Source organism: Mobula birostris, chromosome 16, assembly GCF_030028105.1.
Source record: "Mobula birostris isolate sMobBir1 chromosome 16, sMobBir1.hap1, whole genome shotgun sequence".
Lineage (NCBI taxonomy): Eukaryota > Metazoa > Chordata > Chondrichthyes > Myliobatiformes > Myliobatidae > Mobula > Mobula birostris.
This window is the reverse complement of record NC_092385.1, coordinates 47847382-47865301: the sequence shown is the minus strand read 5'-3', so window position 1 is coordinate 47865301 and position 17920 is coordinate 47847382. Positions and strand designations below refer to the sequence as shown.

General features: G+C 39.0%; 1 protein-coding gene across 1 annotated transcript in view; it reads left to right on the top strand.

The window, feature by feature from the left end:
• Positions 1 to 16780, top strand: part of lmcd1 (LIM and cysteine-rich domains 1) — a 78510-nt gene extending 61730 nt beyond the window's left edge. The window contains exons 5-6 of the mRNA XM_072280620.1: positions 10580 to 10795; positions 13965 to 16780. Of these exons, the coding sequence (XP_072136721.1) occupies positions 10580 to 10795; positions 13965 to 14126 (378 nt within the window). The 3' untranslated portion in view covers positions 14127 to 16780. The remainder of the gene's footprint in view (positions 1 to 10579; positions 10796 to 13964) is intronic.
• Positions 16781 to 17920: the final 1140 nt, after the last annotated feature.

Here is a 17920-nt window from a genome sequence, read left to right as displayed (position 1 = left end):
TACAACTTTTTCAAGGAAACAAAAGTATATCTTCCTCTACTAACCTAATGTTATAAGTTTACAACCACGTCTGTGTGCTGCTTCTTTGACAATCTCCATGGGAGATTCTCAGTAGCCAGTTATGCAGATGAATCATGGGCTTATAGGCTGGGAGAGCCATGGTGTCCAGTTGCTTTAACGAAAATATAAAAAGTTTAATGCCTATGTGTTCTGGAGCATTCAATTTACACCTTTGTGCCAGTCCTATTTGACCCCCCAGCATCAAGAACATAGGACACGATTGATCTATCTTTTGTTTAAGCCACTTCTACTAGCTAAAGTCATTGTCATAGAACATTACAGCATAGAGACAAACCTTTCAGCCCATCTAGTCCATGCCAAGCTATTATTCAGCCTGTGCCATCAACCTGCACCTGAACCATCGCCCTCCATTCCCCTTCATAGACCTATCCAAATTTCTCTTAAATGGTGATATCGATCCTGCATCCATCAATTCCACTGGCAGCTTGTTCCACATTCTCACCACTCTCTGAGTGAAGAAGTTCCCTCTCAGGTCCCACTTAAATATTTCATCTTTCACCCTTAACCCATGAACTCTAGTTCTAGCCTCACCTGGCCTTAGGGGTCTATATTTCCAGATTCTTCTGTTCTGCTGCACTCCTCAGTGCCCTACTGCCTACATTGTAAGTCCTGCCCCGCTTTATCCTGCCAAAGTGCAACATATCTGTAGCAAATTCCATTTGCCATGTTTCATCCCATTTTTCCAGCTGGTTCAAATCCTGCTGTATGCTTTGATAGCCCTCCTCATTGTCTGCTACACCCCCAGTCATGGCGTCATCAGTAAATTTGCTGATCCAGGTAATCACATTTTTCATCCAGGTCGCTGAAATGGATGACAAACAACAATGGACCCAGCACTGATCTCTGCAGCACACCACAATTAAGTTTCTTTCTTTCTTTTTAAATCTTTTTATTGAATAACTATACAAAGGGTAAACCATAAAGGCACTAATACACTGTTAGAAATTACAGGAGATATTAATACAGAAGAAAAAATTGATACAAACAGTGCAATTTAAACATAAAATAATATGGTAAAATAATAGTATACTAATTTATTTATATATATATAAATAGAGAAAAGGAAAAAAAACCCAAAAAAAGACCCCAAAAACAGTTAAAAAAAAGGCAAGAAGGGAATATAAATATGGAACAAAAGAGAAAAAAAATTGCATTAAATGAAAATATTGAATAAAAGATCTCCAGGTCTGTTAGTTAAGTTTCCATCAATTAAGATTGTGATTGGTTTGGACCTTGCCAAAACCTTCCAGCCTTATTTCTTATAACCATATAACAATTACAGCACGGAAACAGGCCATCTCGGCTCTTCTGGTCCGTGCTGAACGCTTACTCTCAGCTAGTCCCATCTACCTGCACTCAGCCCATAACCCTCCGTTCCTTTCCTGTCCATTTTGTTATCAAATTGAACTTTAAATGACAACATCGAACCTGCCTCAACCACTTCTGCTAGAAGCTCGTCCAATACCTTCTAGGTTTAATTCCAGATCTTTTGCTCTTACTCAGCTTTGCTAGGGAAAGCACACCTAAACCTATGATCAAACTGGAATTATAGGCATGTATTGGGTTCATATCATGCAATACAGAGGGAGAGCTTGCTTGTGATTCTCCATATGGATTTCACGAGGATAGGAAATACATCCAGATTCTTTCTTATAGAAAATTGCCGAAGTACTGGTGAGGTTTATCATTATGAACTTTGGAGTTGATCCTTGGGAAATGAAAAGAGGTGTGTGAGGAAATTATAGTGGCACTACCATGATGTAATTACCAGTCGTCACATGTGTATTTCGCTCGGGGGTGGGGGCCTTTCTTAAAAATTCATCCTCTGGTAATCTTATGAAATGAGAGAGCTAAAGGGGAATTTTCCACAGCCCCCAACACCCTTCATCAGGCCTGTTTTGGTTTGAGAGTATCATTAAGTATGCCTTTCCTTTTGTTTCATAAACCCTCCAGGCTAGTAAGTTCATTACATTTTCCTGTCTGGAAGAGCAAACATACATCAGGTCTGCATGGTAGTTCCACTCAATGGAAGTTGACCGTTACAGTTTCACAGAGGAAGCATAGTAGTAACTTGGAACAGCTACTTTCAAACACTTAAAATGATAAATGGAATGCATTAAAAATGAAAATGCCCAGCTGCAGTTTGGAGCCTGACTAAATGCTGATACAGCAGTGAACCCTGACCCTCACCTGCTCTATACCACTAATTATGGAAGTGGAGCAGGCCGGGTCAAAAATAATTCAGCTCAGATATCTGTGCTTTTACATAGTACCCAGATTAATTAGCAGCACTCCAAATATGTAATAATTTCTACTTCAAACAGGAAAAACGCAACTCTTTGCTCACATAAGATTACATTTTATAGACTCGCCAACTTCAGCTTATGAATTTAAATATATTGCTCTTTACTTAGGAGTAATTATGAAATTATTTTTCTTGCGAATGGAATGGAGCTATTAATCACCTTTGCTATCACTCGACAGTGATGTGAACATATGCATCTTTTTCAGTGGCAACCCTTCTCAATCAATTGGAGAAGGAAACGGTAATGCCACCAACCTGACCTCTTAGGAAAGACATACAGTTGCATAAACTAAAGTTAATATTTGTGAAAACTTTCATTTTCAGAGGTACTGACTATTTGTAGTATTTCAGCCTTTGCAGGTTTTACTGCTCCCCATCAAGTTTCTGATTCTAATCTGATTAGTGGCCTTACTGTATTGAAAATTGTTACCATTTGTGAAACAGCTAGCCGTGATAAGCAGGGTTCACTGTTGCCCAAATTCTGATTAAAATCAGCTGCACGGACTGGTTCAAATTACAAGCTGGTTGATATATCCCAGAACTTGGCCTCTGGAGTGTGAATTTATTTACATTTGATACACGTCAACAAGCAATGACTTTTTTGTGGCTCATATCACAGGAGCACCAAGAGAAAGGAGAAGGTGAATACTCATCATAATTGATGGTCTCGTATAAGCAATGGGAATAATCAAACATGCAGGATATTTGCTATGGAGGGGATGAAAGGATAGTGTGCAGATTGCCTGCTGACGTGCTTGATGCTCCACTCCATACCACTGGCCTGTTGCCTACTTCTGTCAGTGCTGATAAAGAGCAGGCTGCTAATGTTTGATGGGCAACTAGATTCTTTTCAGAAAGGTTTTAGAAGTTTAGCCCATAAGACAGAGCAGCCAAATTAGTCCGTCAGATCTATGAGTCTGCTCTGCCATTTAATCATGGCTTTCCCCCATATTCTTTGATACCCTTACTAACCAAAGGCCTATCAATCTCTGCTTTAAGTATACCAAATCACTTGGCAGCCTCAGCTGTCTGCAACAATGAATTCCACAGATTTGGCACCCTCTGGCTAAAGAAATTCTTCCTCATCTCTGTTCTAAAGGGACATCCACAAAGATGGAATGGTAGCATATTGGTTAGGACAACGCTTTATAGTGCAGGTGACTGGAGTTCAATTCCTGCTGTTGCTTGTAAGGAGTTTGTACATTCTCCCCATGACCACAGGTACTCTGGCTTCCTCCCACTGTCCAAAGCCATTCCAGTTGGTAGGTTAATTGCTCATTATAAATTGTCCTGTGATTCGGCTAGGGTTAAATCGGGGGTTGCTGGGCGGCACAGCTCAAACGACCGGAAGTACCTATTGCATGCTGTATCTCTATAAATAACTAAATATTCTTCTATTCTGAGGCTGTTCCCTCCAATCTTCGACTCCCCCTCTATCGCAAATATCCTCTCAACTTCTACTCTGTCCAAATTTCTCAATATTTTACATGTTTCAATGAGATTCCATCCTTGTTCTTCTAAATTTCAAAGAGTATAGGCCCAGAGCCCTCAAACACTCCTCATACATGAACCTTTTCATTACCAAGATCTTTTCTATAAACCTCTTCTGGACTCTCTTCAATGCCAGCACACTCCTTCCTTAGATATGAGGCCCAAAACTGCCTGTAGTACTCTAAAAGTGATCTGAGGAACAAATTATGAAGCTTCATCATTATGTCCTTGCTTTTATATTCTAAAAATAAATGCTAAAATCGCATTTGCCTTGCTTACTACTAACTTAATCTTTAGGGAATCCTACACTAGGACTCCCAAGTCCCTTTATAACTCTGACTTCTGAATTTGCTCCCCATTTAGAAAATGAACTCTCTTGAACCTCAATTATAATCTGTGTGAATGAGCATGCACACAAAATGCCAGAGGAACTTAGCAGGCCAGGTAGCATCTATGAAAAAAATAGTATAGTGGATGTTTCAGGCTGAAATGCCAACTGTACTTTTTTCTATAGATGCTACCTGACCTGCTGAGTTCTTCCAGCATTTTGTGTGTGTGCTTGGAGTTCCAGCGTCTGCAGATTTCCTCTCATCTTATGTGTGTCTGGACTGCTTTGCACACTAGCCCAGAGACATTGTCACTCTCAGATTCTGAGCTCAAGATTATTCCAAGGTGTTGCGCCTGATGCCAGTCATATCTCACTGTTTGTTGCTTACTGCTATTTTATTGAGGTCCATATCCAAAGAGGAGCCTTCATTAACATTTTCCTCAACCTACTGAAGCATGCAGCATAAGAACAAACATCTTCTCCAAAGCACGGGCATTTAGAAACAGTGTGGTATCCACAGAGAGACCTTCTATGTACCTTCCTGCCAGAGTATCTGGAAGTGGACACGTGCAAAGTACATGATTTATTAGAGCTTTGTTCTTCACCTGGCTATCCAGGTTCCTCAGCACAGCCCCAACATTGTAGCATCTAATTGATCATTCCCTGTAGCTTAGCCCTTCAAAGCACCTTACAAGGACTGTACCTGTTGCATAGCATTGTATCAATAGGTATGTTGGTGCTAATAACGCCATTCTCATGTTCAATGCATTGGGAAACCTAACAAAACTTCTGTAAAGTTTCAGTTGACTTGTAGATCATTTTGACACTTAAGCATATGGCTTTAGTTAAACCGCAAAGTGATTTTAATATTCGGATAAACACATGGAAGTATTCTTTGACTGTGTTTATGTTGAACTTTATTGTGGAAACAACAATATCTGTCTGGAATATTTCTAAATATGCACATATCTCCACGCAAAAGCTCTAGCTTTATTTTAGCTATACGACTATGGCCTCTCCATCACTGAAACCCAAATATATTATTCTGTGCTTTCACCCAATGTACACTAAAATCAAGAATTACCGTAACAATGATTTCCTTTCTTCGAAACCATACTACTACTTCATTTCTGTCATTCCACGACTCTCAGATTCCAAACTTTTGAAACTTGATTGATTTATTTCTCATTCAGTATTGGTGCTGTGATGTGCTATGGCTCTTCAGGCAATTTGAGCCAAAAGTTTAAGGAATAATCATATTTAATTCCATACTATCCTTCAGTGATGTTTTCAATTAAACATCACAATGATAGGAGTAGTTGTACTGCTTGCCACTAATTCACTCCAGACCAAATAAAATTCAATCCATTTTTGCTTTACTTTTCTGGATTTAATTGGGCACAGTGCATGAAACTGATGAATCCATCATTTTTTTTTCCTAAATCCCTTCAGATGAATAAGAATAATTGTAAATTTATTTAAGGTTTGGTCTTCCTTGTGAATTTTAGATTTTTCCTTGGCGGTGATTTGAGAGCACTGATATCACCTACACAGAGAAGCACACAGGCCCATCAACACTTTCTGGCCTGCGAGAGTAAAGGCACAACCTACCTGTGGATGATAAAAATTAAATCCAAACTGGTTGGAGTAAAGCTAATGCCAATGACCAGCAACATCTCAGGATTTCTTGGTCAGCATTCTCATGTGTTAGAAAGGACCTTCTCTTCCTTTGATCCAGGGTTCTTATCTCTGCAACATTGACTTCTCAAGCTTCCGCTAATGCCCCACCTCTCCCTCGTACCCCATCTGTTATTTATTTACATACACACATTCTTTTTCTCTCACTCCCTTTTCTCCCTCTGTCCCTCTCACTATACGCCTTGTCCATCCTCTGGGTACCCCCCCTCTTTTCTTTCTCCCTAGGCCTCCTGTCCCATGATCCTCTCATATCCCTTTTGTCAATCAACTGTCCAGCTCTTGGCTCCATCCCTCCCCCTCCTGTCTTCTCCTATCATTTTGGATCTCCCCCTCCCCTCCCACTTTCAAATCTCTTACTAGCTCCCCTTTCAGTTAGTCCTGACGAAGGGTCTCCGCCAGAACGTCGACTGTATCTCCTCCTAGAGATGCTGCCTGGCCTGCTGCGTTCACCAGCAACTTTTATGTGCATTGCTTGAAATTCCAGCATCTGCAGAATTCCTCGTGTTTTTGTCTTCCCTTGATCCAGGGTTCTTATCTCTGACTTTCATTACCATACGTAAACATCAGAATCAAGAGGAGATGCAAGAGAAGAGGGAAGATCAGTGAGATTCCTTCTGGAATTCTCCCAATATCATGTATTGCACATCTCCATAATTATTTTTTTTTAAATTCCACTCCTCTACTTTACATCAGCTTAATCTACGTTTTAAAAAAGAGAACAAATGAAACCCACAAACATTGTAATAATATTGACCAGATAATCTGTTTTTAAAATTGACCAAGATACTAGGATCAAATAAACAAAACTTATGGAGTATTTTACTCCACTGAAGTCTTTATATTGAGGCTCATTTTACAGACTACTTCTTGATGGTGCCTTCCCCAGCACTGCATTGGACAGACAACTCTGACTGTTATCTCCAGATTAAAACTTGACCTCAGCTTTCTATCTCAGAATTAAGGAGGTTACCAAGTGAACTAGCTCTGATGTTGGGTCATATGAAAAACAACAATTTCCATACCTCAAGCTGTCTACACCACTGGTATCTATTAATATTTTATGATGGTGGGGAATTTCCTCCAAGCTCTGTACAGCAGGGATCCTATGGGTTCTCGTTCACTTTTTGTTTCAAAGGTAAACTTTATTCAAAATAAATTATGTATACAAAGGAATAAACACAGTGCAAAACATTTTACATTCAATCGTATTATCACCAATACATATCAATACATTCAATATTATTAGCTTTTTTTTTGAAATCCATAATGCTTGAGGAATTTTTCCACCCAATAATTCTTCAAAGTATGGTAGTGAAAGGACATTTAACTGTTGTCTTCCCCCCCCCCCCCCCGCAAATTTTGTGTTGGCTACATCAAGTTTTGGTGCATGTCGCAGCAGTCTGGTCTGTGCTAATGAGCAGCATTCCCATACAGACATCTCATGGTGTTGAAAACCAACAAATTTTGGGCTAACCATAGAGTGCCCTTTATTGAGCTGATGATCTTCCAGCAACATGATGTCTGCTTGTGTGTGTGCCTTGAGGAACAAAGTATCCTCCATTATGCAGTTGCTTGGGATGAACTATGATGTAGGTCTTAGCATCTTTCTCCACATCTTCTCAACAAATACCCAATTTTCAAAGAGGTCGGTGACTATCTCACCCCACTGCAGCCATCCTTGAGGAAATGGGCATTGGGGAAGATATTTCTCTGTACAAGAAGCCACTAGCCAAGCAAGGTCTTGGTGCCTGTTGGTGAGTTCCGGTGAAGAGACTTTCTGCGAAATGATTTGGGCAGTTTACTCAGAGAATCACCCTGCAGTATAGATAGAGTCCCCGTGTCGCAGTATCTGCAGGATGTTTCATGCTGACCACTGACTGTAGAACTTGTGGTCAAAGGTGTTCACTTGGGAGAACACTTCCACATGGGACAAGTAATGTGGCAATGTCCAGTTGATTGAGACATTAGAGCATAAGACATAAATTAAAAATTAGGCAATTTGGCCCATCAAGTCTGCTCCACTACTGAATCATAGCCAGATTATTTTCTCTCTCAAATCCTTTCTTCTGTCTTCTCCCTGAAACTTTTGATCCCCGTACTAATCAAAAAGCTATCAACCTCCACTTTAAATGTACCCAGTGACTTGCCCTTCATATCCATCAGTGGCAATGAGTTCCACAGATTCACCACCATCTGGTTAAAGAAATTCCTCCTCATCTCTGCTTTAAAGGGATGTTCTTCTATTCTGAGGCTGTACCCTCTGGTTCTAGACTCCCCACTATTGGAAACATTCCTTCTACGTAGACCCTGTCTATCCTTTCAATATTCCATAGATTGCAATGAAATCTCCCCTTATACTTCTAAACTCCACTGAGTATAAGACCAGAGCCATCATACACTCCTCATACAATAACATTATGTATGCTGTGTAACACCCTTGAATTCATGAAGCATATGAGAAAGGCTGATAACTGGTTAATGACATTCGGCGGAATCTACAGGATCACTATTGTTGTGAGAAACACACTCTGTAGTGACAAATATGTCCTGCTTATTGACTAAGTATTGATTAACCACTGGTAATGAAATCACAGCCTTTTATTTCACCTCCGTTCATTTATATAAAGTTCTTTAGCTTCATCAGTTGCATTGTGCGTTGATATTCTGTGACACACTGGTCTTTGATATATCTGTCACTTTGATCTTGTTTAATTGATGCCAAGTTCTGCTAATTTCAAAAGTAAATGTCTTTTTTAAAGAAAACTGTAAATGCCAAACCAGACAAAGGGAAGATGGGCTAGAGAATTACTTTAAATTTACTTTGAACTTTGGAAATGAAATGCATTGACTTGCTTAATGAGTTTATCTGCAGACAACCATCTGAGTGAAGGTGAGGCAAGTGCATGTACGAGACTTGAGTCAAAGAATTTTGGTATTTCCTGCAAGCTTTATTATCAGTTTAAAGAATTACCACATTAGACATTAAGGCATTGAACACATCAGATGACTGATTATACCTGAAGGACCTTAATGGAATTGTTGGTAAATAATAAAGATTTTAGCTGAATATATTAGTATTTAGTGTTAATTGCATAGAGATAAGAATAATTATCCCGGAATCAAATTGTATTTGTTGGCAGACAATTACAGACAGTTGGACCAGGGGTTATTTGGCTAGTACTAAACAGAATCTGTGACTTGTACTCTCATCCCATTCCAAGACTTTGTTCTCACCCCACTATCACATTCAAACTGTCCCAAGATTTGCCTCATTACACAGGAACTGGATCCCAAAACCCATGATGAGCACAAAGTACACACATAGCTGATTTCAGAGCCCAATTACTTCTATATTTTCTGCAATCTTGTTTGGGTTTTTGTTGTTTTCCAATGAGTCTTGAAACCTGTTTGGCTCAGTATGTAATCTTATGTTATTGTTTACTGAGAGGGGAAGTGCTCTTAAAATCCTTGCCAATATTCTTTCTCTACCATTTTCGTTTGGAAACAAATTTGCTAATCCATTGCTTTTTTTCTCCTCTTGTTTCCATTGTCTCTGTTTTACATGAACAAGTAGCCATTTTGATTGTTGGTTGTGTAGAAAAATTACTCTAGGCAGCTTGAATGTCTATATAATTAGGTACAGCAGTGATTTTAATTGTGGTAAGTGAGGATTAGATAGAAAATGTCAACAAAAAAGCTTGATTATCAACCTGACTATGAGGTTAACATCTTCTATCACTGACTAGAAGTAATACAATCAGAACCAACACAGACTTCGAAAGACATACTTTCAGATTTTATTCGCTTGGATAGTGAAAACTTATACCATTTTCACCTTGGGGAAAATAAAAGGAATAAAAGTTCAGTCTTGAGGCTGGTGTATTCATCCTTGAAGTGCAAAATCTAATGCTCCAGTCAAACATAAACCAGCATTTAGATGGAGTTGTGTCTGGTGCCAATTTACCCAAACAATGAGCTGTTGTCATATTTTATATGATGACATGTACAGACCTCTTGCAGGAAATATTAAGAATTTATATCTGGACACACTTGTCTGCTTGGCAGTGCTAAGGAACTTGCTCTGCAATGCAAAATAAAACTTACTTAACTTGGATGGTAAATTCCACCCGAAGAACGTAAATTTGAAAGGGCCGTTGTTACACCTCCATATACCAGCAGGTTTGTGACACTGCTCTAGTATTCCTAGATCTGTTGGAATCCATCAATGCCATCAAAGGTTATTTTTAAATCATTCAGAATGCTCTGCCTGAAGAGACTGTATTTCTGGACTGTTGATCAGCTTCATATGGGTTGCTGGAATTACCCTGTGATCGTAATGGATTCTTTTTCTTTATCTTTGGACTGAATTGATGGCAATTCAAGTAAACTGTGAGATCAGTTGTAGTACAATCCTCCGAGCTTAGCCCAATACTAGCAATCCAAAGTGCAAACCACCAGCAGCCCTATTTAACAGAAAGTTATTCCTTGAATATTCTTCTGGGTGCAGCACACGTAAAATGGAAGTGCTGGAAATGGGTTGCCGACATCCGAAAGTCAATAACTATTGTTTCAAGGGTGAGGCACACCTCAAGTTTTGGATCTGTTTTCCTGAGAGAAGTGTTTATCTGATGTTATTATGCTGGCCTGATTTTTTTTTTATGCGTTTTGTTTTGCAGCATTGTGAACTTTGCAAGCAGACAGTCAGCAACGAGAGCCCTGTGGTGTATTGTGAGCGCGCTGGGTATGCCCGCCTTTGGCACCCAGCATGCTTTTTATGCACCTGGTGCAATGAACCCCTGGTGGATCTCATCTACTTCTGGAAGAGTGGCCGGTTGATGTGTGGGCGCCATTACTGTGAGAGTGAGAAACCTCGCTGCATTGCCTGCGATGAGGTGGGTTGTTGGGCGAATGGTGTTCAGTGCATTACCAACCTAAGCACACAGCAACATGTATTAACTTGCAACCGAAGACAAGGCATGATAATTCAACTGGGTATCTAGGTTACCCTTGCTGGGGTAAAGTCATTTTGGCAAATTTAACATTGTCTATCCTGGAAATTCACGTAATGATCACATCTGTGCCAAACTCAGTTTACTTCAATGACGTTTCAACTACTTGCTCCAAAATCGTAAAAAAGTATAGAAACAACCAACCCTTCAGATAGTCAATCTAAACAACAAGGAGAAAAATACAGTAAAATACAGAGTTCTTCTCTGTTAGCTTTATGTCTGGATTTAAACACAATTGCTGGCTGTAGTTCAGGAACAATATCCTATGTCTTATCTGAGTACATTCTGAATATGACATTCACAAATGGGTGTTGTCAAATACACTGAGCCTTAAATGGAAGCTGGTTCACATCCAGTGTGATGAAAACATAAGGTTCAATGTGGAACAATAGTAGCAATGGCTGTGAAAATTAAAGTTGGCTTTCAGTTGTTATTGAAAGTTTGGTGTGAAAAATCATCTCAATACCCTATACATGCATGCAAATGATCTGAAAATAATGTTTACTATGTTTAGAAATGCACTGATATGGTATTGAAGTTAATGGGAATGCCTTTAAGGTGCATTCAATAATTTACAGAGAGTTGTAAAAGGAAATTTTAGAGGCATGTGCAAATTCAATTGTAGTCTTAGTTTTAAACTAATGGCAATGGTTTTGCTCTTTTTTCCATATTTTTCTTGTCAAGTATTTTGATCTGTCATTCACTTTTTCAACAAACACTGACAAAGAACTTCCTTGCTCTCTTGCACTTGATAATCCAGTCTGAGCCTCCAGAACCAATAAAAATTATAGGAAATAATTTGGTTTTAAATTTATGATTCATATATGATGCTTTATATAAATTCAAAAACAAACTATGCTTTCCGATTTTAAACTCTCCTTTGCCATTTATGGCAGTGACAGCCCAAGAGCACATGATAGGTCACTTTGCACACAGTATCGCACTGCCTCGATGGGATTCTTTTAAGTTCCAGAGACAATTATCATTAACAACCATTTGATATCTGTACTACTGTTACAAAATTGAGGAAGTTTTAAAATCTGTCAGCAGCCGATTACAATCAAATTAATAAAATAAAAACAAGTAAGCCTTGGATATGACAACATCTATATTGCTACAAATATGATACTTTACCACATAAAATCACAATTCTTCCAAACTGTGCATTATACACTACATAAGTGCCATAATCATTTGTATGTCAATGTCTCACAGAATAGAAATGAGAAGCAATGTTTCTCATTCAAGGATCCAAATAGTCCTTCCAGGTAAGGCAATATTTCACCTGTGAATCTATTAGGGTCATCTTCTGCATCATATATGGTGCTCCCGATGTGGCCTCCTCTACATTGATGAGACCCAACATACACGGGGACACTGCAGCAACTCAATGCATAAATGCATGCAGACCATGGTCAAGAGGATCAGTTGTTGTACAGACCAAGCATCAGAATTGGGAAGAGTTGTGATTTAAGTGGCTTTGACCATAGAATGACTGTTGTTGCCAGGCAGGGTGGTTTGAGTATCCCAGAAACTCTTGATCTCCTGGGATTTTCATTCACATCTGAGCCTAGAGTTTACAGAGAATGGTGCAAGAAACAGAGAAAAAAAAAATCCAATGATCAGCAGCTCTATGGCCAAAAATGCCTTGTTAATGAGAAAGGTCAGGGGAGAATGGCTAGCTTGGAAAGTGACAGTAACTCAAATAACCACATGTTATAACAGTGGTGTGCAGAAGAACACCTCCGAATCCACACGTCAAACCTTGAAGTAGATGGGCTATAGCAGCAGAAGACCACAAACATGTGCTCGTTGGCCATTTTATTAGATGCAGGAGGTACCTAATAAACTGGGCACAAAGTGCAAATTTCGTAGTGTATACTGTGGTAATTTCTTTCCTAAGTGTTGTCTGTAAACTAGTTAGCAATAAAGCTCAAGATGTGCTGCTGCAAATACACATCATGGGTTAACTGGTGGCTGTAAAATGCCCTATGTATGGGTGAATGGCAGGAGAATCAGCGGGCAGGAGAGGGATTGATGGGAGAAAATATGTCACAGGGAAATAGTGAGGAATGAGATTACTGCCATTGCTCTGAGAGCTGGTGTAAACTGTAGATCAAGTAGCCTTAATTGTGGTTATAGAGAATATGATAAATATTATAGCAGTTCTCAATCAGCAATTATAAAATCAAGCTTTTTAGTTGGTAGAGAAGATCAGTGGTGTTTATAACTGAAGGAAGAAGTGCTTTCAGTTTTCACATTTCCAGCCCCAAGAAAACCATGTGGAAAATTGGGATCTTGTTGGAACTTTTGTGTTGGAGCACAGTTAATTGGGGTGGATGTTTAGCATATGAAGATTGGAAGTTATGGGACAGGGTGTAACTATGAATGACAAAACAAAAATGTGACACAGATTAAAGATGTTTGGAAATTCAGTGAGCTGGATCTGTGTGAATAAAAGTGGAGGAGGTTTTAATTTGAAAGTTTTCTTTTTCAGATGTCTACTTAGGAATAGGAGAAATAGAAGCAGGAGTGGGCTATTCAGTCCCTCGTGCCTACTGTCTTGTTCAATAAGATCTCTTCCATATCTCAAAGCAGTGATGAGCTGTCCTTTCATAACAAAAAATAAATCCTTGATAGATGGCCAATGTAGTTTAATTGGCTACTGTAATCACACCTTAGAATCAAAGGGGAGTTCTTGGACATGTGGGAAAAGACAAAAAATTTGCAGAACCATAAGGAAACAAAGAAGAGGAAATAGAATCAATAAGAATGCCCTGTTGGGAGCTGGCTACAAACAAGATGAGGTAAATATTCTCCTTTGTCGTAGTAACTAAGTTGCCTATCCCAGCTTCACTTACACTTCTGGGTCCAATTTAAAAGATGGACACATAATGCAGAACTCTGGTATGTGTGTTATTGCTGTAAGTACTGGATTGAAATGGCAGCCAAGGTTTTGTTCTCAAAGAGCGACAGCAAAGGGGAAAAGGGATAGCAATCACCGTGTAGTAATAATATCTTGTGTTTCATTGTGATCACTTTTTGGTTGCAGATAATTTTCTCAGAAGACTTCGTAGAATGCAAGGGACTGACGTGGCACAAGAACCACTTCTGCTGCTTGGAGTGTGATCAGCCACTGCTTGGAAAGGCCTATGAACTGGAGCAGACCAAGCTGTATTGTATAGCCTGTAACAAAAGAATCAAGCACATGTGAAGGACTTTCACTGGAATGACAATCATGCTCTAATTTACATTCACCATCTGTATAAGCTAACCAAAGAAACTTTGGTCAGCTAAATAATAGAATACAAATCTGTCAAACTCTAGTAGAAGCTCCCAGGAGTGAAGTATTTACACAAAGTGGACCTTCTTTTAAAGTTGTCTAAGGTTCGTTACAAAGGTGGAAGTGATGTATTTGTTACACACACAAAATACTGAAGGAACTCAGCAGGCCAACTAGCGTCTAGGAAAAGAGTACAGTTGATATTTTGGGCTGAAACCCTTTGTCAGTCCTGCCAAAGGGTTTCGGCCTGAAGTGTCAACTGCACTCTTTTCCTAGATACTGCCTGGCCTGCTGAGTTCCTCCAGCGTTTTGTGTGTGTTGCTCAGATTTCCATCTTCTGCAGATTTTTTCTTGTTTGATGTCTTTGTTATTGGTTTATTAATTTTGCAAGACCCCGCTGAGAGAAAACTATGGTTTGGTAGCATGCGCTCAATTCAGTGAAATGTACACCCTCTTCAATCTGAGTCCAAATTTACTTGAGGAATGGAAAACTTTTTAAAAATTATTTATTTTTGCACCGTATATATCATTGAAAAGCTGCACTTCAATCCTTGCTATGTTTCTGTATTGAATGTAGAATTCTGTAAGATCACGAGAACATTACTGGTGGGTGAGTTAATCTGGTCTACAGGTATGGCATCTTTGTGGGGGTTCATTTCAGCTGAAGTTAAATTCCTGTCATAATTCAATTGCTAGACCTAAGTATTAACATAATGCTTAAATCCATTTAGATGATAAACTGTAAAACATTTGAACTTAGAATCAAATCAATATCCAGTTAATTACATTTTAAATTACTCACCAGAAAATGAAATAATTTCCAAGGAGGTATAAACGATCGGAAGCCTATCAGTCTCTGGATTTAATAACCTGATCTGATCATGACAGTAAATGTGCTGCACCTAGCCTTGGGGCTATTGAGGGAGAGTATATATGGGATTCACCTGCTAAATTGCTTTACAGTGACTATATCCTTAAAGAGCCTTTTTCAAGATGAAAGTCAAATCAGACTGAATTATAATGTACACTACAGTTAGCCAATTTATGCTGCTCCCAATGATATAGACCTACATGAGTGCAACCCAGGAATAAGCCCTAAAACACTTGGAACATACTACATGAGAGAAACAGAGATACTAAATGGCTACAAGAAATATTGGCTTTCAACACCAGTTTCAAGTTACACTCTTGAGGGTGGTTAAGTCAAGATTTAGATTTGATCATAATGGAGTACAGGAAGTCAGAACAGCAGATGTCGGGGATGGAAGTAATTTCATTGTTGTCATTTCTCTAGGAAGGGTTTGCAGGGTCAAGGCTTGCCACCTTTAATGTAACAATGCTCTGATTTAAGATAGTACTTAAGAAATGCCTATACAATATCCTCAAACCTATGTTTTTCTTGTATCAGATGACCATGTTACAGTCTGCAATTCAATAGCTACCTAATGGTTAGAAATATTTTATGTTGTTTAATGCTTCTTTCCTTGAATGTTCAGAGGGAAATCAGCAAGGGAATGAATATCTAATTTCTAACCCTATCGATTAATTCAGAATAATCGAAAGTAGGTTCTATGCCGAAGAGAGAGAAGGTAGCGAGTTGAGCTTGTGATTTAAACAATTAGTTATTTTAGAGTATCTTGTTGCTTGACGGAAGACTAGCATTCATTTAAAATCTTAAAAGAATTGAATGTTAATTGTATCTAATTATGTATAATTTTATAATTGTTGAATAATTCTATAAGTGTTTAATTCTATAAAGTAGCTGTTACAAATTCACAGAGCTGGCAATGAAATTCACCAGCAGAGAGTGGTTGCTGGGCTATTTTACTGTGAAGGCTAATCAAGTGGAGAAAGGGTGCAGGGGAGATTTGGAGTACAAAGGATGTGCACAGGCTTCGGGAGTGAGAGCTGGGAGATATGTGGAAATGGATCACTCAGCAAAAACATTCTCTTTCCTTAAAAATACCTTCAAGTCCTTAGACTCATTTGGGGTTAGTTTGATCTATATGCTCAACTGGAGAGATCCATAGCATAAAGTATTGTCTCCTCAGTAGTACTGTCTCCGATGTAAAATGCAAGACTGGCTGGTGATCCAATTTACCTGGTTCCCAGTAGGTGGGTTAGGTTAAAATTAACGCCATAAATTTTGATTTCATTGCTTGCTCCGCAGTGCAAACTGTTAACATTGAAGTGGAAGGTGGAAGGGGAGGACACATAAGAATGCCTGCTTCTGCTCGGTTTGGGTGGGTTTACAGGAAGAAGGATAACAGAGATACAGGACCTTCACTCACCAAATAAAGGTAATCTATCCAGTTTGCGTTCAGCATTCCCACCACAAAAAAGCATGCTTGTGCATGCCCTCATCCATTTATACATTTTGCCACAGATGAAAGCACAGAAGGGATATGTTAATTGAACATTTGAGATGAGGGAGGTTCTATTTGTGAAAATTATATAGTTAGCATAAGTTAAAGACAACGTGTGACATTTTTGGTGAACAGTGAATGACATGTCTAAGTATAGATTTCTGCAGTTATTTAACCCTTATGAGAACATCAATAAAAACTGAGAGCAAGACAAATTTATGTTTCATTGTTTAACTGTGCAGCGTCTGTTTTGTACATCTTCAGAATGATTTACATGGTTATGAAAGCTGTGTTAAGGTTTCACATCAACATTCAAAATGTACAATGCTAGGTTCTGTATTACCAGGTTGAGGCAGGTTCGATGTTGTCATTTAAAGTTAGATTGGATAGGTATATGGACAGGAAAGGAATGGAGGGTTATGGGCTGAGTGCAGGTCGGTGGGACTAGGTGAGAGTAAGCGTTCGGCACAGACTAGAAGGGCCAAGATGGCCTTTTTCCATCCTGTAATTGTTATATGGTTATATGGTTAATATTCATCAGACACAGCACTTATGTTAATTCAGGTTACGTTACAAATTTCAAAACATATGCACCAGTGGTTCCCAAACTTTTTTATGTTACTGGCCCCTTGGCTCTCAAACAATATCCCCTGCATCCCCTCTCAATTTCTGGCCATTCCATAAAAACTATTAATAATTTGATTTATGATGCACATTGAAAGAAAATGGAAACTACAAATTCAAAGCAGTGACAAATAATCGCAAAAATATTCAAATATATTGAAAGCTGAAATTTTTATTTCTTTATTTAATCAGAGTAAAAATGACTTTCATGAACAATTAGTAGTCCAACTATTCACTATTTAATTACTTTTCAATGAGATGGATGGGCATAGTGCTGTGACATCAGCTTCTCTACATCAGGCAGAATGTCACTCAGAATGAGTCACTTGGAGCCTCAGTTCCCCACGGAGTAACATTGCAAATGTTACTCTGCTATTTAAGAAGGGTGGGAGGCAGCGGAAAAGAAACTATAGACCTGTTAGCCTGACATCAGTGGTTGGGAATTTGTTGGAATCAATTGTTAGAGATGAGATTTATGGAGTACCTGGAAACACATAACAAGATAGGCCAAAGCCAGCATGGTTTCCTGAAAGGAAAATCCTTCCTGACAAACCTACTGCAGTCCTTTGAGGAAATTACAAGCAGGGTAGACAAAGGAGATGCAGTAGACGTGGTGTACTTGGATTTTGACAAAGAAGGCCTTTGACAAGGTTCTGCACAAGAGGCTGCTTAGCAAGATAAGAGCCCATGGAATTACAGGGAAGTTACTAGCATGGGTGGAGCATTGGCTAGTTG